Source organism: Macaca mulatta, chromosome 10, assembly GCF_049350105.2.
Source record: "Macaca mulatta isolate MMU2019108-1 chromosome 10, T2T-MMU8v2.0, whole genome shotgun sequence".
NCBI classification, from domain to species: domain Eukaryota; kingdom Metazoa; phylum Chordata; class Mammalia; order Primates; family Cercopithecidae; genus Macaca; species Macaca mulatta.
Genome location: NC_133415.1, coordinates 36,088,307 through 36,113,303, shown reverse-complemented (window position 1 = coordinate 36,113,303; position 24,997 = coordinate 36,088,307). Strand labels below are relative to the sequence as shown.

Genomic DNA, 24,997 nt, shown 5'->3' with positions numbered 1-24,997 from the left:
TACCATGTATCAGTTGGGAAGACACGCTGACTGAATTCTAGCCCCACAAAGACAATAGTGTACAGTGTACATAATGTACATTGCCAGGTTTTCAAATCAAAATTAATTGAGAAGTAAAGAATCAGGAAAGCAACATTGATGTAGAAGACAAAAAAGTGGGATCTTACCTGGACATCATCATCATCATCATCAGCACAATCAACATCACCATCATCATCACAATCAACATCACCATCATCATCATCTTCATCTTTGCATTGTGGTGAGCATCTTAAAAACAGGCCGTCCTCAGGACGAGCTGGAAGGACACAGAGGAAAGATCAGTGCACCGGTGGTTGGTGACTGTGAGTCACTCAGGGAGCTTTGCTGCATGTGGTGTATGGAGGTGGTTGATATACAAGAATGGACTGAGTTGATACTGGGCTATTCCCCTGAGTGGAAGATGGATGGCAGAGGAGGGGAGCTGGAAAGACATGAGACATGGAGACCTTGGCTTCATACTAGAGGCATCGGGCAGCAACACAAAACAGTCAACCCAAAATGGAACTAAAATGCACACTGAGGGTCAATGGAAGAGTGCCTTCCTGCCTCTCAAATGTTTTGAAACTCTTCTAAACAAACAGCCGTGGGGGGCGGAGCAAGATGGCCGAAGAGGAGCAGCTCCAGTCTCCAACTCCCAGCGCGAGCGACACAGAAGACCGGTGATTTCTGCATTTTCAACTGAGGTACTGGGTTCATCTCACTGGGGAGTGCCGGACGATCGGTGCTGGTCAGCTGCTGCAGCCCGACCAGCGAGAGCTGAAGCAGGGCGAGGCATTGCCTCACCTGGGAAGCGCAAGGGGGAAGGGAGTCCCTTTTCCCAGCCAGGGGAACTGAGACACACAACACCTGGAAAATCGGGTAACTCCCACCCCAATACTGCGCTTTAGGAAACAGGCACACCAGGAGATCATATCCCACACCTGGCCGGGAGGGTCCCACACCCACGGAGCCTCCCTCATTGCTAGCACAGCAGTCTGTGATCTACCGGCAAGGCAGCAGCGAGGCTGGGGTAGGGGCGCCCGCCATTGCTGAGGCTTAAGTAGGTAAACAAAGCTGCTGGGAAGCTCGAACTGGGTGGAGCTCACAGCAGCTCAAGGAAACCTGCCTGTCTCTGTAGACTCCACCTCTGGGGACAGGGCACAGTAAACTAAGACACACAGACACCTCTGCACAGACGCAAACGACTCTGTCTGACAGCTTTGAAGAGAGCAGTGGATCTCCCAACACGGAGGTTGAGATCTGAGAAGGGACAGACTCCCTGCTCAAGTGGGTCCCTGACCCCTGAGTAGCCTAACTGGGAGACATCCCCCACTAGGGGCAGTCTGACACCCCACACCTCACAGGGAGGAGTACACCCCTGAGAGGAAGCTTCCAAAGCAAGAATCAGACAGGTACACTCGCTGTTCAGAAATATTCTATCTTCTGCAGCCTCTGCTGCTGATACCCAGGCAAACAGGGTCTGGAGTGGACCTCAAGCAATCTCCAACAGACCTACAGCTGAGGGTCCTGACTGTTAGAAGGAAAACTATCAAACAGGAAGGACACCTACACCAAAACCCCATCAGTACATCACCATCATCAAAGACCAGAGGCAGATAAAACCACAAAGATGGGGAAAAAGCAGGGCAGAAAAGCTGGAAATTCCAAAAATAAGAGCGCATCTCCCCCGGCAAAGGAGCGCAGCTCATCGCCAGCAACGGATCAAAGCTGGACGGAGAATGACTTTGACGAGATGAGAGAAGAAGGCTTCAGTCCATCAAATTTCTCAGAGCTAAAGGAGGAATTACGTACCCAGCACAAAGAAACTAAAAATCTTGAAAAAAAAGTGGAAGAATTGATGGCTAGAGTAATTAATGCAGAGAAGGTCCTAAACGAAATGAAAGAGATGAAAACCATGACACGAGAAATACGTGACAAATGCACAAGCTTCAGTAACCGACTCGATCAACTGGAAGAAAGAGTATCAGCGATTGAGGATCAAATGAATGAAATGAAGCGAGAAGAGAAACCAAAAGAAAAAAGAAGAAAAAGAAATGAACAAAGCCTGCAAGAAGTATGGGATTATGTAAAAAGACCAAATCTACGTCTGATTGGGGTGCCTGAAAGTGAGGGGGAAAATGGAACCAAGTTGGAAAACACTCTTCAGGATATCATCCAGGAGAACTTCCCCAACCTAGTAGGGCAGGCCAACATTCAAATCCAGGAAATACAGAGAACGCCACAAAGATACTCCTCGAGAAGAGCAACTCCAAGACACATAATTGCCAGATTCACCAAAGTTGAAATGAAGGAAAAAATCTTAAGGGCAGCCAGAGAGAAAGGTCGGGTTACCCACAAAGGGAAGCCCATCAGACTAACAGCAGATCTCTCAGCAGAAACTCTACAAGCCAGAAGAGAGTGGGGGCCAATATTCAACATTCTTAAAGAAAAGAATTTTAAACCCAGAATTTCATATCCAGCCAAACTAAGTTTCATAAGTGAAGGAGAAATAAAATCCTTTACAGATAAGCAAATGCTTAGAGATTTTGTCACCACTAGGCCTGCCTTACAAGAGACCCTGAAGGAAGCACTCAACATGGAAAGGAACAACCGGTACCAGCCATTGCAAAAACATGCCAAAATGTAAAGACCATTGAGGCTAGGAAGAAACTGCATCAACTAATGAGCAAAATAACCAGTTAATATCATAATGGCAGGATCAAGTTCACACATAACAATATTAACCTTAAATGTAAATGGACTAAATGCTCCAATTAAAAGACACAGACTGGCAAACTGAATAAAGAGTCAAGACCCATCAGTCTGCTGTATTCAGGAGACCCATCTCACACGCAGAGACATACATAGGCTCAAAATAAAGGGATGGAGGAAGATTTACCAAGCAAATGGAGAACAAAAAAAAGCAGGGGTTGCAATACTAGTCTCTGATAAAATAGACTTTAAACCATCAAAGATCAAAAAAGACAAAGAAGGCCATTACATAATGGTAAAGGGATCAATTCAACAGGAAGAGCTAACTATCCTAAATATATATGCACCCAATACAGGAGCACCCAGATTCATAAAGCAAGTCCTTAGAGACTTACAAAGAGACTTAGACTCCCATACAATAATAATGGGAGACTTCAACACTCCACTGTCAACATTAGACAGATCAACGAGACAGAAAGTTAACAAGGATATCCAGGAATTGAACTCATCTCTGCAGCAAGCAGACCTAATAGACATCTATAGAACTCTCCACCCCAAATCAACAGAATATACATTCTTCTCAGCACCACATCATACTTACTCCAAAATTGACCACGTAATTGGAAGTAAAGCACTCCTCAGCAAATGTACAAGAACAGAAATTATAACAAACTGTCTCTCAGACCACAGTGCAATCAAACTAGAACTCAGGACTAAGAAACTCACTCAAAACCGCTCAACTACATGGAAACTGAACAACCTGCTCCTGAATGACTACTGGGTACATAACGAAATGAAGGCAGAAATAAAGATGTTCTTTGAAACCAATGAGAACAAAGATACAACATACCAGAATCTCTGGGACACATTTAAAGCAGTGTGTAGAGGGAAATTTATAGCACTAAATGCCCACAAGAGAAAGCAGGAAAGATGCAAAATTGACACTCTAACATCGCAATTAAAAGAACTAGAGAAGCAAGAGCAAACACATTCGAAAGCTAGCAGAAGGCAAGAAATAACTAAGATCAGAGCAGAACTGAAGGAGATAGAGACACAAAAAACTCTCCAAAAAATCAATGAATCCAGGAGTTGGTTTTTTGAAAAGATCAACAAAATTGACAGACCACTAGCCAGACTAATAAAGAAGAAAAGAGAGAAGAATCAAATCGACGCAATTAAAAATGATAAAGGGGATATCACCACCGACCCCACAGAAATACAAACTACCATCAGAGAATACTATAAACACCTCTACGCAAATAAACTGGAAAATCTAGAAGAAATGGATAATTTCCTGGACACTTACACTCTTCCAAGACTAAACCAGGAAGAAGTTGAATCCCTGAATAGACCAATAGCAGGCTCTGAAATTGAGGCAACAATTAATAGCCTACCAACCAAAAAAAGTCCAGGACCAGATGGATTCACAGCTGAATTCTACCAGAGGTACAAGGAGGAGTTGGTACCATTCCTTCTGAAACTATTCCAATCAATAGAAAAAGAGGGAATCCTCCCTAACTCATTTTATGAGGCCAATATCATCCTGATACCAAAGCCTGGCAAGGACACAACAAAAAAAGAGAATTTTAGACCAATATCTCTGATGAACATCGATGCAAAAATCCTCAATAAAATACTGGCAAACCGGATTCAGCAACACATCAAAAAGCTTATCCACCATGATCAAGTGGGCTTCATCCCTGGGATGCAAGGCTGGTTCAACATTCGCAAATCAATAAACATAATCCAGCATATAAACAGAACCAAAGACAAGAACCACATGATTATCTCAATAGATGCAGAAAAGGCTTTTGACAAAATTCAACAGCCCTTCATGCTAAAAACGCTCAATAAATTCGGTATTGATGGAACGTACCTCAAAATAATAAGAGCTATTTATGACAAACCCACAGCCAATATCATACTGAATGGGCAAAAACTGGAAAAATTCCCTTTGAAAACTGGCACAAGACAGGGATGCCCTCTCTCACCACTCCTATTCAACATAGTGTTGGAAGTTCTGGCTAGGGCAATCAGGCAAGAGAAAGAAATCAAGGGTATTCAGTTAGGAAAAGAAGAAGTCAAACTGTCCCTGTTTGCAGATGACATGATTGTATATTTAGAAAACCCCATTGTCTCAGCCCAAAATCTCCTTAAGCTGATAAGCAACTTCAGCAAAGTCTCAGGATACAAAATTAATGTGCAAAAATCACAAGCATTCTTATACACCAGTAACAGACAAACAGAGAGCCAAATCAGGAATGAACTTCCATTCACAATTGCTTCAAAGAGAATAAAATACCTAGGAATCCAACTTACAAGGGATGTAAAGGACCTCTTCAAGGAGAACTACAAACCACTGCTCAGTGAAATCAAAGAGGACACAAACAAATGGAAGAACATACCATGCTCATGGATAGGAAGAATCAATATCGTGAAAATGGCCATACTGCCCAAGGTAATTTATAGATTCAATGCCATCCCCATCAAGCTACCAATGAGTTTCTTCACAGAATTGGAAAAAACTGCTTTAAAGTTCATATGGAACCAAAAAAGAGCCCGCATCTCCAAGACAATCCTAAGTCAAAAGAACAAAGCTGGAGGCATCACGCTACCTGACTTCAAACTATACTACAAGGCTACAGTAACCAAAACAGCATGGTACTGGTACCAAAACAGAGATATAGACCAATGGAACAGAACAGAGTCCTCAGAAATAATACCACACATCTACAGCCATTTGATCTTTGACAAACCTGAGAGAAACAAGAAATGGGGAAAGGATTCCCTATTTAATAAATGGTGCTGGGAAAATTGGCTAGCCATAAGTAGAAAGCTGAAACTGGATCCTTTCCTTACTCCTTATACGAAAATTAATTCAAGATGGATTAGAGACTTAAATGTTAGACCTAATACCATAAAAATCCTAGAGGAAAACCTAGGTAGTACCATTCAGGACATAGGCATGGGCAAAGATTTCATGTCTAAAACACCAAAAGCAACGGCAGCAAAAGCCAAAATTGACAAATGGGATCTCATTAAACTAAAGAGCTTCTGCACAGCAAAAGACACTACCATCAGAGTGAACAGGCAACCTACAGAATGGGAGAAAATTTTTGCAATCTACTCATCTGACAAAGGGCTAATATCCAGAACCTACAAAGAACTCAAACAAATTTACAAGAAAAAAACAAACAACCCCATCAAAAAGTGGGCAAAGGACATGAACAGACATTTCTCAAAAGAAGACATTCATACAGCCAACAGACACATGAAAAAATGCTCATCATCACTGGCCATCAGAGAAATGCAAATCAAAACCACAATGAGATACCATCTCACACCAGTTAGAATGGCAATCATTAAAAAGTCAGGAAACAACAGGTGCTGGAGAGGATGTGGAGAAATAGGAACACTTTTACACTGTTGGTGGGATTGTAAGCTAGTTCAACCATTATGGAAAACAGTATGGCGATTCCTCAAGGATCTAGAACTAGATGTACCATATGACCCAGCCATCCCATTACTGGGTATATACCCAAAGGATTATAAATTATGCTGCTATAAAGACACATGCACACGTATGTTTATTGCAGCACTATTCACAATAGCAAAGACTTGGAATCAACCCAAATGTCCATCAGTGACAGATTGGATTAAGAAAATGTGGCACATATACACCATGGAATACTATGCAGCCATAAAAAAGGATGAGTTTGAGTCCTTTGTAGGGACTTGGATGCAGCTGGAATCCATCATTCTTAGCAAACTATCACAAGAACAGAAAACCAAACACCGCATGTTCTCACTCATAGGTGGGAACTGAACAATGAGATCACTCGGACTCAGGAAGGGGAACATCACACACCGGGGCCTATCATGGGGAGGGGGGAGGGGGGAGGGATTGCATTGGGAGTTATACCTGATGTAAATGACGAGTTGATGGGTGCAGCACAGCAACATGGCACAAGTATACATATGTAACAAAACTGCACGTTATGCACATGTACCCTACAACTTAAAGTATAATAATAATAAATAAATTTAAAAAAAAAAAAAAAAAAAAACAGCCGTTTCTTAGTGTATTCAAGATCGTGTCAGTACACTAGAATCTAATCATGCTGATACTACATTTAGCATCTGTTTTAAAGGATTTATTACTTGATTAAAAGCCTATTTTAGGGGTGAAATGGACTCAATTTTACCCAAATTACTCTATTCTATTAATCACACATTCATTTTCATAGAGATCATTTAAAAATTCAGTATTAAAATGCTACAATTAAAAATACTCATGATTTCCCATTTGTAAGTCTTCTGGAATGACTTCTACACACCCTTTTGGGGCCCAGTGATCAGGAGCTTCAGCACCCCCTGTGTGACTCTCCCTGGGGAGATTCCCTAAAAATCAAGCTTCATTCAAACAGGCCAAGCTCACACAGCCAGCTCTACGTACACCAGTGAAGCTGAGAGACGTGACTTTGACCACTTTCTGCCATGAAGATAAGTTTAAAAGTTCAAATACACATTATCTACTGAAATGAGGAAATGTATTCCAATAGAAATGAACAAATTCATGAAAAAATGTACACGAGTATGGGGGTGATTTTTAGTTAACTAGCTTACATAAAAATTATTTTTTTGGCCTAGTACTTTGGCTCACACCTGTAATCCCAGCACTTTGGGAGGCTGAGGCAGGTGGATGACCTGAGGTCAGGAGGTCATGACCAGCCTGGCCAAAATGGTGAAACCCCGTGTCTACTAAAAATACAAAAAGTTAGCCAGGCATGGTGGTGAGCGCCTGTAATCCCAGCTACTCAGGAGTCTCAGGCAGGAGAATTGCTTGATCCTGGGAGGCAGACATTACAGTGAGCCGAGATCATGCCATTGCACTCCAGCCTGGGCAAGAAGAGTGAACCTCCATCTCTCTCTCTCTCTCTCTCTCTCTCCCCCTGTCTCTCTCTCTCTCTCTCTCTCTCTCTCTCTCTCTCTCTCTCTCTCTCTCTCTATATATATATATATATATATATATATATATATATATATATATATGCCTATTCAGACATACAAAATATTGGTATAGGAAATCAAAAATTTTTATCAGTCATGTTAAATCTAACTTATCAGCTGTCAACATGAAGATCCTAGCAAATAAGGAAGGTACAAATAAGTGGAAAGGCATCCTGTATTCATGGATAGGAAGACTAAACCTGACTAACACATAATACTACAGACATGATCTACAGACTCACAACAATTACTATCAAACTGGTAACAGCCATCTGTGCAGAGATGGAAAAGATAATCCTACAATGTTAATGAATTTTATGTGCCTTATGTAACCATGATGACGTTAAAAAAATAGTGTTAGAGGATGCAGGTTCATGAGATTGAAATACACACACACACACACATACACAAAATACAGAAATACAGAGAGTATGCTTCTAGCGTAGGGGCAGTCATAAGTTTCACAGATATAGAGAGCCCTGAATTAAATGCACACATATACAGTAAACGGACCTTCTACAAAGGTGTCAAAAATACACAATCGGGGGAAAGGAAAGCCTCTTCAACAAATGATGGTAAAACTGCATATTCTCATTCAAATGAAGAAATAGAATGCTGACAGTGTGCTCAAGGTTGTGCTTCTCCCTCCATTTCCAAGACACTGGAGCTTTTGCACTGAGCCCAGATTGAATTTTCATTCTGTCCTCCATGCCGAGGAAGAGCTCTTGATACCAGAGGTAAGCAGGGAAAAACAGACAAATGAGTGTGCTGCCAGGAAACCTAACAGTTCATAAGGTGAGGATCAATCTCTCCTATGCCTCTGGGCACACCACAGAAGAATTTTGTCTCCAGCATTAAGTAACTGCCTGTGATAGAACTCTGTCCTAAACTAAAGGCTTTGAGATTTTGCAGTGGCAGAGGCAGGAAAGAGCAGGTGTTCTAGAAAGATCATCTTTAAATAATAAATAAGAAGAGGTGATCAAAAACACAGGATACTGAAAATCACATAAACTCAAAAGAACAAACTTCACTTACATTTACTTTTTCTTTTTCTCTTTCTACACCCTCCCTAAGCCTCCCAAACAGCAGGTATAACATGAAGGCTCCTGGAAATACTCTGCTATTAGACTGCACGTGAAATCTTCTTACCTACCTAGAAAGGTATCCTCTTCCCTGCTGAGATTCTCCAGAATCCACTCTTTAGAACCACCAACATCAGGATAAGTCAGGGAGAGGGGCACTCCTCCTCTTCCAGGTGAAGACACACCGGCTTACACAAAATCTCCTGGTTGGTCCTCTGGGTTCACACACATTTCTACAGCCCCTCTGGTCATATGTATACGCTTGCAAAATCATTTGCTCTCACCAGATCCCCAATATTTTTTAACAGGAACCCAGATTAAGGTTTCTATATATTAAAGCCAGCAAGTTTGTTTCTCAGAAAGTGAGTTAGTTCAAGGTACATACCCAGGACAGGTGATGGTAAAATCTGCAACGAGACAAAAGAAGATGCCATGAGGATCAGATCAATTCTGCTGCACCCCTTACACAGATCTGTGAGTCTCTTGATGTCTTCAGAAAGCTACCTGTGAAACAGTGGTGAGTCAAAGTCAAAGTCAAAGGCCAAACATTCTAGAATAGAGGACACTCATGGAAAAGACAAGAGCTTTTCCCACAAAATTTATCCTTGACGTTGATTTAGGTTGGTAAATGCACAATGCCTAATCCGAGGAGAAAAACTGGTGTGGAGGAAAACGTCTCTGCATTACAGTTGGTGATGGATGCTGTCCTTCAAAACATCCTAGTGTGTCGTGTATTAGATGAAAGGAAACTGCCACTGAACTCCATCCTCACAAAGAGAATAGTGTGTGTCGTACATAATGTGCCTTGTCATATTTTTATATCAAAATTATTGAGAAGGAAAGAAATCAGATGAAGGAAATAATGTATACAGTGGTCCATTTTTAACACAAAGTGCCTTGAACTGGTTTAGGTCAGCAAAGGACAGAAGAAACAGGATATGCCAGGCTCCTGATTGGATGGGCAATACCTGCTCATTGGGGCCCCTCTCCTCCCCATTTAGTTGCCCTCACTTCAACCAAAGAAGATTAGTCTAAGATGAAAGTTTACTAGCCTGGAAAATAGCTCATTTTGTCTGTTCTTCTCAGCCTGCCCAGCTACTTAGGTCATAAGTCAAATACTTGAAGTGCCCCTGAGCTGACTAGGATAGCAATGCATTGTGGGCTGCAACAAAATGCAGTAAGACAACCCTACAAAAATACCTAAAGTCTCTCCCCAAAAATCAATAGGCAACACCTGGGAAGATTGTGACCCCACAGTTCTCAGCCTATGAGGAACCAGGGGAGGGACCTGCACACTAGGGGATAAATTGCTTCTGGAAAGTGTGCTGGGTGTGTCTGCCCATCAGATACCAGATCTTGCCACTGTCATTAAAAGTCTCACTTTCTGCCAGGTGGAGTGGCTCACACCTGTAATCCCAACACTTTGGGAAGCTGAGGTGGGCAGATTACCTGAGGTCTGGAGTTCGAGACCAGTCTGGCCAACATGCTGAAACACCATCTCCACTGACAATACAAAAATTAGCTGGGCATGGGGACACATGCGTGTAATCCCAGCTACTCGGGAGGTTGTGGCAGGAGAATTCATTGAGCCCAGGAGATGGAGCTGAGATGGCACCACTGCACTGCGGCCTGGCCAACTGAGCAAGACTCTGTCTCAAAAGGACAAAAAAAAAAAAAAAGAAAAAAAGAAAAAAAGGAAAGAACATCTCACTCACTTGAACCCGAGAGGTGGAGGTGGCAGTGAACAGAGATCATATCATTGCACACCTGTATGGTGACAGAGTGAGACTCTGTCTCAAAAACAAAAAAACAAAAAAAGAAATCACAAATTCATATCAGTCACATTAAATCTAACTAATCGGCTGTCAACATAAAGATTCTAGAAAGTAAAGAATGTACAAGTAAGTTGAAAGGCTTCCCATATTCATGGATAGGAAGACTAAACCTAACTAACACACAATACTACACACATGATCTACAGACTAACAACAACTGCTACCAAACTGGCAATAGCCATCTGTGCAGAAATGGAAAAGATAATCCTAAGATTTTAATGAACTTGTATGTGCCTCAAATAGCCATGGCAATATTGAAAAAGAATAGTGTTGAAAGATGCACATTCATGAGATTGAAATCTAAAAATAAAAATTAAAAAAAAAACAGAAAAATTCAGACACCATGCTTCTACTGTGGGGGACACCCATAAGTATCACAGATATAGAATTGAGAACACAGAATTAAATGCATACATACAGAGTCAGCTGATCTTCAACAAAGGTGCCAAGAATACACAATGGTGAAAGGAAAACGACTTCCACAAATGATGGTAAAACTGCATATTCTCATTCACATGAAGAAATGGAATGCTGACAGCGTGCTCAAGGCTGTGTTTCTCCCTCCATTTCTAAGACACTGGAGCTTTTCAGTGAGCCCACAGTGAATTTTCATTCTGTCCTCCATGCCCAGGGAGCATGATACCACAGGAAAACAGCAAGGACAGACAAATGAATGTCCTGCCATGAAACCTATGTTCATAAGGTGTGGATCAATCTCTCCTATGCATCTGGGCACACCGCAGAAGAGTTTTATATTCAGGATTAAGTAACTGCCTGTGACAGAACTATGTCCCAAACCAAAGGCTGTGACATTTTGCAGTGGCACAGGCAGAAAAGAGCAGGTATTCTCTGAAAAATCATCTTTAAATAATAAACCAAGAACAGGTGATTGAAAATACAGGATACTCAAAAGCCCATGAACATAGTACTCCTCATGATGATGACATTAAACTCTGAAAATAACAAACGTGGCTTATATTTACTTTTCCTTTTTCTCTTTCTACACCCTCCCTAAGCCTCCCAAGCAGAAGGTATAACATGAAGGTTCTTGGAAATGCTGCTTTATTAGACCCCATCTGAAGTCTTGTTGCCTACCTGGAAAGGCATCCTCTTCCCTGCTGAGATTTTCCAAAATCCACTCTTTAAAACCACCAACATCAGGATAAGTCAGTGAGAGGTGCACTCACTTCTCCTCCTCCCGGTGAAGACTCACTGGCTCACACAAAATCTCCTGGTTGGTCCTCTGGGTTCACACACATTTCTACAGCCCCTCTGGTCATACCTATACACTTGCAAAATCATTTACTCTCAACAGACCCCCAACATTTTTTAACAGGAATCCAAATTAAGGTTTCTATATATTCAAGCCAGCAAATTTTTTTCTCAGAAAATGAGTTAGTTCAAGGTACGTACCCAGGACAGGTGATGGTAAAATCTGCATTGAGACAAAAGAAGATGCTATGAGGATCAGATCAATTCTGCTGCCCTCTTACACAGATCCGTTTGTCTGTTGATGACTTCAGAAAACTACTTTTGAAACAGTGGTTGAGTCCATGTCAAAGACAGAACACTGTAGCATAGAGGACATGCATGGAAAAGACAAGAGCTTTTCTCACAGAATTTCTTTGAAGTTGATTTAGATTGGTAAACTCACAATGCCTAATTCAAAGAGGAAAACTGGTGTCGACGAAAATGCCTCTGCATTACAGTTGATGATGGATGCTGTCATTCAAAAACATCCTACCATGTCATGTATTAGATGGGAAGACATTCCCAGTGAACTCCACCCCAAGAAGGACTATTGTGTATGTTGTACATAATGTGTCCCATCATATCCTTATACCAAAATTAATTGAGAGGGAAAGAAATCAGGTGAAGGAAATAGTGTATACAGTGGTCCATTTTTAAGACAAAGTGCCTTGAAGTTGTTTAGCTCAGCAAAGCACAGAACAAATACTAGGCTCATGCTTGGATGGGCAATGCCGGCTTGTTGGGTCCCCCTTCCACCTCGCTTAGTTGTCCTCACTTTAACAAAGAAGTACAGTCTAAGTTAAAAGTTTACTAGCCTGCAAAATAGCTTGCTTGGTCTGTTCTTCTCAGCCTGCCCAGCTACTTAGGTCATAAGTCAAATACTTGAAAAGCTCCTAAGCTGACTAGGATGGCAATGCATTGTGGGCTTCCACAAAATGCAGTAAGACAACCATAAATATATATATATATATATCTTGCAAGACCATCATTAAAATTCTCACTTTCTCTGTTCTGCAGGCCTCTGAGTCCATTCTTTGGGTTTTAATGGGTGAGTTTGTTTCTCACATCAGGAAAGCACCATTTCCTTAGAATGCAAAGAAAGGGAGTCTTAGCTGGGCATCATCATTATCTTCCTCACTTGGTGGTAGAGATTTTAAACTCAGGCTGTCCTCAGGGGGGCCTAAAAGGACACAGAGTTAATGTCAGTGCCCTGGTGGTTGGAGACTGTGGGTCCCTCAGGGAGCTTTGCTGGATGTGGCATATGGAGCGTGGGACTGAAGATTCTGAGACCATCTCAGAGAAACAACTATGTTCAAGTAGTGAGCATGAGGGAGTCTCATCAGATATCTCGCATCTTAGTCAGTGCCTGGACCTAATAAGACTCTGCATTCCCAAGTCAAAGACCAAGGCTTTGATGTTTGCTGTGACATAGACAGGAGAAACTGATCTTCTGGTAACCATTAAACACCAGAGCAAGAAAAAAAATGGTTACAAACACAGCACACAAAGCCCATGGAGGCAAATGACCTCGTCTCTATCTTATTAAAGTACAAAAGGAACAAGTCACACTTCTACACATATTTCCTTTGTTTCTGATTTCATTGCCGTTTTCCTGATTTCCAAAGCAACAAGTGTCACCCAACTGCTCCCAGAGATCCTCCTAGACTATCATGCTCTACCTGCAGGTCTGCCTCATCGCAGCTGCCCTCATGGAGAGTGTCCATTGGCCAATCTTTAGAGACAAAAACTCCACAAGAAGTTATTCCAGAGAGCAACTCACCCACCCTCCTACTCCAGGTGAGGCCACACTGGGTTGTACGAGATCACTCTGCCCTTCCCTCGGTGTTGTCAGACTCTCCCTGGGCTCTGGGGAGTCAGAGGTCTCTAGAAAGGCATTACTCACACTTGCCAGCCTTCAAGTGAGAAAGAGGAACTGAAGGAACCACCTTTCAACTTTTTCCTTCCAATGGCCCATTATAGGTCTCACCTCCCATCTCACAGCCCTGAGATTCCCACTTTAAGGTGCACGCTTTGAGTTAGAGGAGTTCAATAATCAGCCCCTCAGCCAGGCTTACAGCAGATGTGAAAGAACATTCTGCGGGGATGGAAATCTCTCTGCTGCATGAACAGAAGGCTGCTGGGGGATTGCATGGTGGCTGTTGAGATGAAGTTCTGAATTTTTTTTTTTTTTTTTTCGAGACAGAGTTTCACTCTTGCTGCCCAGGCTGGAGTACAATGGCATGATCTCGGCTCACTGCAACCTCTGCCTCCCGGACTCAGGCGATTCTTCTGTCTCAGTCTCCTGAGTAGCCGAGTTCACAGGCATGCACCACCACACATGGGCTAATTTTTGCATTTTTAGTAGAGATGGGGTTTCACCATGTTGGCCAGGTTGGTCTCGAACTCCTGACCTCAGCTGATCCACCCGCCCCAGCCTCCCACAGTGCTGGAATTACAGGTATGAGACGCCATGCCCAGCCCTGAACTTTTAATTGTAAATATTTAAATGTATTTAAATATGAAGAGGCACATATATGACCGAGAACCGCACTAGATGGCACAGGAGACCCAGACATGAGGAAGACATGACTCCCCTCGCCTGGTGTTTTCTTGCAAAATGGTTCGCAGCTCTGCTCCTACCATACATTTATGGTTACTTAGTGAACATCTGCAAAAGGTCCAGTCACTGTGTGGGGCTGGGGATATAACAATGAGGACAACATCCAGATCCAGAGGGATGCCAGCAGGGGGGACACATGCACACAAGGGAAGAGCGTGGCCCTGCACACCCTGTCTAGACAGGATCAGAGCAGCAGGAGCCGAGGGCCAGAGGCACCTCACTGTCCTCAAGAGCTCAACCTCATCTCCAGGGACCCTGATTCAGAAGTTGGGGCAGGCTCCAGGATTGGTGTAGGGCTCAACAGGCTGGACAGACTGAGAAGGGAACATTTCCACACCTGCGCTAGATCCCAGCCCAGGGCTGACCTAGAACTCATCCCAGGGATGTGTTCACTGCAATGCCCATGGGGCCTAACATGATCTCCCCAGGACTGACCTCTGGGATAAGGACTAATGAGGAAGACACAGTCACTGCCCTGGCAGGAAAGGCCCATAGCCAGGGTTCCTCTATCCAACCTGTGGGAAGACACAACACAGATAGAGTTTGACACTGAAGATTCCAAACCTTCTATAAAATAAATGGAAACTGATGTGTTCTGGATTCCACAGAAGAGTTGCAAGGATGAGCTGGACCCTGGAATCAGTCACCATCCCTTTGCTGAGCTCCTGGTGCACTGGAACTCATGTCCCTCCCCACCTCCCCTGCTACTCGGGAGTGCTGAAGCTACAGGCCCAGTGTTAGGGGGTCCGTCCCATTGAAACACATTTCAGCCAGGCACGGTGGCTCACACCTGTAATCCCAGCATTTTGGGAGGCAGAGGCAAGTGGATCACCTGATGTCAGGAGTTCGAGACCAGCCTGGCCAACATGCAGAAACCTCGTCTCTATTATAAATACAAAAATTAGCTGGGCATGCTGGCCCATGCCTGTAATTCCAGCTACTCGGCAGACTGAGGCAGGAGAATTACTTGAACTTGGGAGGTGGACATTGCAGTGAGCTGAGATCGCACCACTGCACTCCAGCCAGTGAGATCGCACCACTCACTCCAGAGTGAGACTCCATCTCAAAAAAAAAAGAAAAAGGAAGACCACACACACACATTTCTGGGCCAGAAAACCATTGGCCAACAGTGTCTCCTCAAGGACCATCCCTCAAGTGACTTCCAGAAGAGGTGAAAAAGAAAAACTCATCTGTCCCAGCCCCAGGAAGATCAGGCCTGGGACCTGTCTGTGTCTATCCTGACCCTGAAGTCCATCCCTGCTGACTTGTGTCCTGTCTGCTCTATGTCAGGCAAGTGGGGACCTGATTCCTGTTCTGACCCCTCACCAATTTCTGCTGGTGTCACTGCCATCATTGCACAAAGAGATGGAGATGACAAGAGAAAGCAATGAAACTCCATATTTGAGGCATTTAAGATGATGTCCACACCATGCTCTCAGCAGGCAGGAAGGCCAGGTCCTGCTCAATCCTACTCAGAAGGGGTCTCAGAGGTATGAGTACTAACCCTGTGATATTTCTCCTTGGCTGTTCCCTTTTTCTCTTTTTTTTGAGATGGAGTCTAGTTCAGTCACTCAGGCTGGAGTGCAATGGTTCGATCTCAGCTCACTGTAACCTCTGCCTCCTGGCTACAAGTGATTCTTCTGCCTCAGCCTCCTCAGTAGCTAGGATGACAGGCACCTGCCACCACTCCCAGCTCATTTTTGCATTTTCAGTAGAGACAGGGTTTCACCAGGTTGGCAAGGCTGGTTTTGAACTCCTAACCTCAGACAATCCATCCACCTCCTAATTTTTTTTTTTTTTTAAGTTCTGCGATACATGTGCAGGATGTACAGGTTGGTTACATGGGTAAAAGTGTGCCATGGTGCTTTGCTGCACCTGTCAACCCATCACCTAAGTATTAAGCCCTGCATGCATTAGTTGTTTATCCAGATGCTCTCCCTTCACCTGCCCACTGACAGGCCCCAGTGTGTGTCATTTGCCTCTCTAACACTGTACATATGCTAAGGCCACTCCCTTGCTGATGACAAGTCTAAGTGATGGGTGACGGGGGCTCTCTTGCCTGTTTTTGTCTGGAGAGACTGCCTGGCTTCAGGTTCCTGATAGGAGTGAGGACCTGGAGTGCAGTGTGAGAAACAGATGGCTCAGTGAAGAGCTGTGATCATCCACTAGAGTCCCTGGAGGCAGACATATCATTTAGATGGTGTGGGTTTGTGTGCAGGAGGGTTGGAAGGTAGCTAGGGGTGAATCAATGTGTTGTGATTGTGACTGTGTCTGTAAATGTGTGTTTTCCCCCCAAAATGTGGCCCCACATGCCCAGCACAGTACAAGTGTCACTTTTCTTGAATTCCTGGTCTATGTGGTCCTCTCACCTCAGCCTCCCAAGTCGTGTCATTCTTCTAATAGAAAGGAAGAGAAACTTCAGCACCACCATACACTTTACATAAATGACCTCTTTCTTCCCTCACCACAGCTGTACCTGAAGGTCAGTTTAATATCCCTACTCCTTAGATGGAGAGCGTGCAGAAAGGAATGAACCCAGATTTTGACCTCCTGAATGGAAGAGGCAAAAGAGAACCAGGAAATGGGTCCCAATGTTGATGGTCTGTATGACTCAACTGTGTCATCACTCAGGCTTGGTGATAGGACCCCACACCAGGGAGTTCCAGCACCTATGTGTGCCCCTGGAACTGTGTGGCCTATAAGCTGTCAAACTTTGCCCATTATCAAATGGGGCCCCGGTGGTCACATAACCCTGGGTAGCAAAAGGTACAGGGAACATAAAATGGTGGCATGGACATTACTGTGAAATACACATAGAAAGCCCACAGGCTTCTGGTCAGCTCACAGATTCTGAGAAGTGTAAGGGATCATGTAGAACAGTGTAGGTCAACATCTGTCAGTGCTGGGCTCATTCCTCAGCACTTGGTCAAAGCAGGGAAGATCAGGAAGATACTGCATTGTATTTCATAATATGACTACCTCAAGCCTTAGAGATGCTCCAATCCATGGCTGGGTGTGGTGGCTCAAACCTGTAATCCCAGCACTTTGGGAGGCCAAGGCAGTAGATCACCTGAGGTCAGGAGTTTGAATCCAGCCTGGCCAACATGGTGAAAGCCTGTCTCTACTAAAAATGCAAAAATTAGCCAGGCATGGTGGCCCATACCTGTAATCCCACCTACTTGGGAGACTGAGGCTGCAGAATCGCTTGAACCTGAGACGTGGAGGTTGCAGTGAGCTAAGATTGAGCCACTGCACACTCCAGCCTGGGTGACAGAGTGAGACTCTGTCTCCAAAAAATAAAGAAATAAATAAAAAGAGATGCTCCATTCCATAGCAGACAGAAAAGGGCTAGTGCCACATCAGAACTCAGGACAACATTATCATTAGCCTGGTTCCCATCATCCTCACTGGAGACCTCCTGCACAGCTAGGTGAGTGAGGCTCAGCACTCACCAGGTACTGATCCCCGTGATGGACTGTCCCACTGTCGGGGGCTGGGGCGAGCATGGGCAGCCACTGACTCAGTGGATGCACACACAGTGTAAAGAAATGGAAGATGTGGGCTGGGCGCGGTGGCTCATGCCTATAATCCCAGCACTTTGGGAGGCCGAGGCAGGTGGATCACAAGGTAAAGAAATTGTGGCCATTCTGGCAAACACGGTGAAACCCTGTCTCTACTAAAAATACAAAAACATAACCAGGTGTAGTGGTGGGCACCTGTAGTCCCTATTCAGGAGGCTGAGGTTAAAGAATCACTTGAACCCAGGAAACACAGGTTGCAGTGATCTGAGATCACACCACTGCACTCCAGCCAGGGCAACAGACCAAGATTCCATCTAAATAAATAAATAAATATTTAAAAAAATAAGCTACCTTAAGGGATGGTAGAAAAGAAACAATCTGACCCTTACCTGATTCCTCTATTTAGGTACCAAACTGGCTAGATACGTAAGCTAGAGAATGGGATGGGGATTCCAAAATTGGGGTATTTGAATTTTCATTGCAAAAAGGGCTCTCCCTTTTCTAGATCAAAAAAGGCTCAGTGAAAAATACAAGAGGCAGAGTCAGCCTTTGCCCCCATGTCCCAGATCTGGGAAAGCTGGCTATGGGCAGGAGGGAGCTGGAAGCTGAGGATGTCTCTGGGGATGAGGGTATGGGAAGGGGGTGAGGGTGGCCACAGGCATGCCAGAGAGGAAACAGCACCCGTGGCTTTTTTACCTGTGGGCATCTTTTGGTTGCCGATGTGCTGCAGTTCGTGGCCCTCCGTGGCTCCCACATCCAGCTTGCCGGGCTCTACACTAGTGGATTCTGATGTTGCAGCAGCCACAGCCTCATAAATAACAGATTCACAACAGGGCGCCACCTTCCCCCTGCACCAGCTACAGGTGGAGTCGATACAACAGGTCAGTACACACCCCATGGGACACCCACACTCCTCTCCACTCCTGCCTGAGACATCGATGAAACTGAAATGGTGCAGTCCTAGCAGCCACACTACTGAGGCTGGCACAGCACTTGTAGAAGCAGCCTGACCCCAGGCAGATCTGGGGCCTCAGCCCTTACTCTGCCGCCACCTCCCAAACTGGCTGATCTATGAGGTCGGGGACCTGCTGTCTTCTTTGAAAAATAAATGAACACGACAAGCGCCGAGAGGCACAAAAACTGCCGTGAGACAGCACAGTCGGAGCTCCTCCTCCTTCCACTGCCAGCTACCGACTGAGGGTTGCTGGCCCTGGCTGATGCCTATAACCACAAAGCTTCCTATGTCACCTGCTTACCAGGAAACAGCCAGGTCAGGCTAGTGACTCACAATGTCCAGCCCCACAGCCCCACACAATGCCTCACAATGCCCATCCCTGCTGCTGCCCACCTTGTGGCCATCCTGTCCCTCTGTGGTGATGGCACTACTCAGCCTTTTATTCACCCTGAGCTGCCTGAGCTTTCCAGTCCTGAGGAAAGTGCAGGGGAGTTATTACTGGAAGTCACCCTTGGCAAGAAAATCAATAGAAAACCCTGGTACAACCAGGCGCGGTGGCTCATGCCTGGAATCCTAGCACTTTGGGAGCCTGAGGGGGGTGGATCACTAACCCCATCTCTACTAAAAATATAAGAATTAGCCTGGCGTGGTAGCGGGCACTTGTAGTCCCATCTACTCAAGAGCCTGAGGCAGGAGAATTGTTTGAACTCAGGAGTTACAGGTTGCAGTGAGCCAAGATCATGCCATTGAACTGCAGCCTGGGCCAAAGAGAGAGATTCTGTCTCAAAAAAAAAAAAAAAAGAGAGAGAGACATTATGTTCATCTGGAAGAAAAGGTAAGGCTGAAGGCAGTGGAAATGACTGCAGTGGATGGAAAAGTCTTGTGATCATTTGGGAGAGAGAAGAGGAAGCGCTAGATGATTAGATGTGGAAGAACAGGGCAAGTAAAAGGAAAAACAGGCTGCTGAGGCTCTAGTTTGAAGGACTGGGTAAATAGCAGTGACTTTCTCCTACACAGAGAATGTAGGAAGAGGAATAGGTATGGGGAATAAGATAGTTTTCAGTTGGGTGCAATGACTCACAACTGTAATCCCAGCACTTTGGGAGGCCAAGCTGGGCGGATTATGAGGTCAGGGGTTTGAGACCAGCCTGGCCAACATGGTGAAACCGCACCTCTACTAAAATTACAAAAATTAGCCAGGTGCGATGGTGCGTGCCTGTAGTCCCAGCTTTGCAGGAGACTAAGGCAGGAGACTCACTTGGACCCAGGTTGTGGAGTTTGCAGTGAGCCGAGATCGTGCCACTGCATTCTAGCCTGAGTGACAGAGCGAGACTCCGTCTCAAAAACAAAAACAAAAAAAAAGACATAGCTTTGGACTCTTAAGTATTGCATTCAAATGGAGCTCTCTGGTAGAAGTTAGATAGAAACCTCTGTAGGATAACTCCATTCTGTGACATCTCAAGTCATGTTTTTTAAAAAAACACTTACAAAGTCAAACCATTACGGAAATTTCCTAAAATTTGCATACTAAAATATGACAACTTTTTAGTTATTACTTTCCTTTTTTTTTTTTTTTTTTTTTTTGAGACAGAGTCTTTGCTCTGTCACCCAGGCTGGGGTGCAGTGGCACGATCTCAGCTCACAGCAAGCTTTGCCTCCTGGGTTTACGCCATTCTCCTGCCTCAGCCTCCCGAGTAGCTGGGACTACAGGCGTCCACTACCTCGCTTGGCTAGTTTTTTGTACTTTTTTTTTAGTAGAGACGGGATTTCACCGTGTTAGCCAGGATGGTCTCAATCTCCTGACCTCATGATCCGCCCGTCTTGGACTCCCAAAGTGCTGGGATTACAGGTTTGAGCCACCGCGCCCGGCCTAGTTATTACTTTCTTAGAGCAACTTTGAATTTACAATCGTAGTGAATGAGGTGTCATGTAAAATAAAGCTGCTGTATATAAATGACATTTAAATTTTATTGTCATCAGAGCATATAAAAAACAATTGAAGCCATGGATATGGCAGGGATTGCTTTAAAAAGCTGTGTCTAATGAGGGGAGCTGGAAAGAAAAGAGACTTGGGGGCCAGGTGTGCTGACTCACTCCCGTAATCCCAACACTTTGGAGGCCGACGCAGGCGGATCACCTGAGGTCAGGAGGAGTTTGAGATGAGCCTTGCCAACATGGCAAAACCCCGTCTCTACTAAAAATACAAAAATTACCTCAGTGTTGCAGTGGGCACCTACAATCCCAGCTATTCGGGTGGCTCAGGCAGGAGAATTGCTTGAACCCAGGACACGGATGTTGCAGTGAGCTAAGATGGTGCCACTGCACTCCAGCATGGGTGACAGGGCAAGACTCTGTCTAAAAAACAAAATGGAAAAGAAAGAAGACTTGGGGAATAGGGAGGTTTAAGTGGCATTAAGTAAAGCCTACAAATGTGAGCAGTGAGAGTCAGGGTACCTGAGTGTTCATCAGAAATGGCTGATCGGGTGAGTCTCATCAAAATGGAGCTGGTGTCTGCTTCTCATTTCTCTAATGGCCGTACCTAGCACAGTACCTGATCAAAAGGGACTCAACACATAATACCCCAATGAACACAGAAAAATTCTGCCAGTTCAAAACTATGTCCATACCCACCAACTTCCCTCATGGAGTTTTACTTCTTTCATTTACTGTAATGTTTTGAAGTCCATCCCTCCTGTGGCCTGTATCCATAGTTTCTTTTCTTTGTATAACTGAGCAGCACTCCACTGTATGCACAGACCACATGGGTCTATCTATTCTCTAGCTGACGGACACTTGGGTTGTTTCCAGTTGTTGCCTGGAGTGAGTGAGGTTGCTGAGAACATTTAGGTATATGTCTTTTTGAACACATGCTTTCATTTCTTCTAGATAAATTCCTAGCACTGGAATTGCTAGGTCAAATAGCTAGTTTATGCTTAACTTCTTTTTTTGCTTTCTTATTCGTAGAAAATATTATACTGATACATAATATTGAACATTTTTATGAGGCGCATGTACTGTTTGGTTCCATGCATCCAACATGTCATCATTAAGACAGTGAATTTGGAGTATGGCCTTGAGTATTTACCATTTCTATGTGTTGAGTATATTTGAAGTTCTCTCTTGAAGCTATTTTGAAATATACAATACATTATTGCTAACCATAGCCACCCTACTCTGCTATCCAACATTAGAACACACTCCTTGCATCTAACTGTAGGTGTGTATTCATTGACCAACCTCTCTGCATTCCCTTCTTATACCCAGAGGAGAGAGGAAGGAGGGAAAGGAGCTGTGGGTGGCTGAATTAGGGCCCAGGGATGGCTGTGTCCCAGTCCCGGGACCTGTCCATGTGCAGTGTTGTGTGGCCACAGGGACTTTACAGATGTGAGGATGTGAAGGAGCCTGAGGTGGAAGATGATCCTGGGTTATCTGGGTGGGTCCAAGGTGCGGTCTTTATAAGGGAAAGAAGGAGGCAAGAGGGTCAGAGTGAGAGCAGGTGTGGGGGTGGAGGGAAAGAAAGGGAGAGAAAGAGGGAGGGTGAGAGAAGACGGTGGGGAGAGAGAGAGAAGCGTGGGAGAGAGACTTGAAGATGCTGAGCTCTGGCTTTGAAGTTGGAGGAAGGGGCCAGGAGCCCAGGGTGTCCTCTAGAAGCTGGAAAAATCCTGGAAATGGATTCTCCCCAGAGCCCTCAGAAGGAGCCTGGCCTAACTGGCACACTGATTTTAGCACTCTAGGATTCATTTTGGACGTCTGACCCCACACCAGGGACAGAATCAATACGTGATGCTTTAAGCCTCTAAATTAGCAGTCATTTGTGACAGCAGCCACAGGAAAGTCAAACAGGAGCCATCGGAGAGACTCCCTAGGATGCCCTGAGTGTCCTTCCTTGGCCCCACCATCAGAAACACAGGCCTGACCACTGCTGGTGCCCCCACCCTTCTAACACCCTGCTCAGCAGGAACCATGCAGGAGGGGCTGGGTGTGGCTGGGCCATGCTCTCCCCCCACACCTTCCTCTCAGAGAGCAGCTGGAGCCCCAGACCCAGGGAGCCTCACAGAGAAATTCCCATCACAGGACCTGGTTTTCCACCTGAGGCTCAGGATCCAATGGAGAAGTGTTTCCCAAAAATGATGCTTCCTCCAAAGATGGTCAGTGACTTTCTATGCCAAACATCTGAGAAAATCTCCATGTCCTAGGGCTGCCAGGCAGTCACCTGTGCACATGTTGGAGCCCAAATCCCATCAGTAGTGAGGCCTTGGGTAAAACACATCCCCACTTTTAATTATGATGAGCTGCCTGGCCTCAGCATTGAAAACACCAACTTCCCTCGAGCAAAGACTTGTGTAATCTCTTGGAAATGATGGAGCACACCAGCCTGAACAACTGGTGAAAACCTGTCTCTAATAAAAATACAAAAATTAGCTGGGTGTTGTAGCATGTACCTGTAATCCCAGCTACTCAGGAGGCTGAGGCAGGAGAATTGGTTGAACCTGGGAGGCAGAGGTTATGGTGAGCTAAGATCGTGCCATTGCACTCCAGCCTGGGCGAGAGCGAGACTCCATCTAAAAAAAAAAAGAAAGAAAGAAATGATGGAGCACCTATTACCCTTCTTGCACTTGTTCCTGGGGAGCTCAGAGCCTATGTTTTACAAGTGTCCTGAGCCTCTTGCAGGCCTTTTATGTGTGTTTCCTTCCTGACTTCCTCCTATTTTTCTCACACCTCTGAACCTGTTGTCAGGTGGAAAAATTTAAGAGCTCATGAATTTGATGGTGTGGGAGTGTCCTAGACAGTCCAGCCCTTGGGGGTGGGGAGTTGGGCAGAGAAGAACGATGGCATTCCAGGGGCCAGAGCCAGAAGCAGAGGGACTCCAGGCCCAGAGTAGGATTTCCAGGCTGAGGAAAGAGAGGCCATGGGTCAGGGGAAGTTCCAGACCAGGACAGGGACAGAGGGTTTTCCGGGGGCTCAGCCAGAAATAGCTCCCTCCAAAACACAGGCAGGGAGTTGGAGGGTGAGATGCAAGGAGGAAGGGGAGATGGGAGAGAATGGATGGACCGGTGTTTAGTGAGCCGACTCCTCCTATCCTGGCCTATGTCCCCAGGGGACACGCCTGGGAGCCTGTGATCCTCTCCTCCAGGCTGCTTTCCCACTGGTGCCAGGATTCCCCCAACGCCACCATGAGCACCCAGGAGAAGCATCAAATTGTATGAGAGATAAGAAATGAAGAGAGGGAGCAGGATTTCTCGTTGACAAGGGAGGTTTATTGAGGGTTTACTGGCTACACAAGGGCTGGACAGCTTGGGATACAAAGAGACCCCTCCACTGGGATCCTGCAGCTCCAGGCCCCTGTGGGTGGGGTGAGGGTTGGGAACCTATGAACATTCTGCAGGGGCCACTGTCTTCTCCACGGTGACATTTGTTTGTGGCTGGCCTATTTCACTAAGTATAATATCTTCAAGTTTCATCCATGTTGTAGAAGATTGTTGAAATCAATTTAAAAATAATTAACAATTAAAACCTATTAAGACCTATTCAAAGTAGTACATTCTGCAGGGGCCACTGTCTTCTCCACGGTGCTCCCTTCATGCGTGACCTGGCAGCTGAAGATGTTGCGGGACCTCCACTACTCAGGCGTCAGGCTCAGGTAGTTGCTGGCCACACACTTGTTTCTGTTTGAAGGGCATGGTCATCTCCACGCCCTGGGTGATGGGGGTACCATCTGCCTTCCAGGTCACCGTCAAGATTCCCAGATAGAAGTCACTCATGAGACACACCAGTGTGACCTTGTTGGCTTGGAGCTCTTCAGAGGATGGCAGGAACAGAGTGACCGAGGGGGTGGCCTTGGGCTGACCTGTGTGGACAGAGGAAGGGGTAAGAGATGACAGGGAGTGTGCGGTGTTGTGGAGCGCCTCTCTCTGTCTAATCTCTGGGAGGGTTCATGGTGTGGCCATCTGGTCCACCCAGGGTCTCTCCCTCCCTCTTAATTCCCTCCT

General features: G+C 45.1%; 1 protein-coding gene and 1 pseudogene across 7 annotated transcripts in view; both read right to left on the bottom strand.

Annotated features, from left to right (window-relative positions):
* LOC144332009 (aspartate-rich protein 1-like) overlaps positions 1-24,997 on the bottom strand; it is a 47,261-nt gene that overhangs the window by 2,984 nt on the left and 19,280 nt on the right. For 5 of the 6 annotated variants that reach the window (XR_013399683.1, XR_013399686.1, XR_013399684.1 and 2 more), the window contains one exon: positions 24,250-24,855. Coding sequence is in view for 1 of the 6 variants with exons in the window: in XM_077951028.1 (XP_077807154.1) it covers positions 168-298; positions 9,211-9,232; positions 12,074-12,095; positions 13,025-13,091; positions 18,749-18,909; positions 21,675-21,694 (423 nt within the window). In the remaining 5 variants the exon portion in view is untranslated. Of the gene's footprint in view, positions 1-167; positions 299-9,210; positions 9,233-12,073; positions 12,096-13,024; positions 13,092-18,748; positions 18,910-21,674; positions 23,570-24,249; positions 24,856-24,997 lie in introns of those variants that run through there. The other variant, XM_077951028.1, reaches the window with a different exon arrangement.
* LOC114670407 (immunoglobulin lambda-like polypeptide 1) overlaps positions 1-24,997 on the bottom strand; it is a 127,234-nt pseudogene that overhangs the window by 83,261 nt on the left and 18,976 nt on the right. The window lies entirely within an intron of this gene.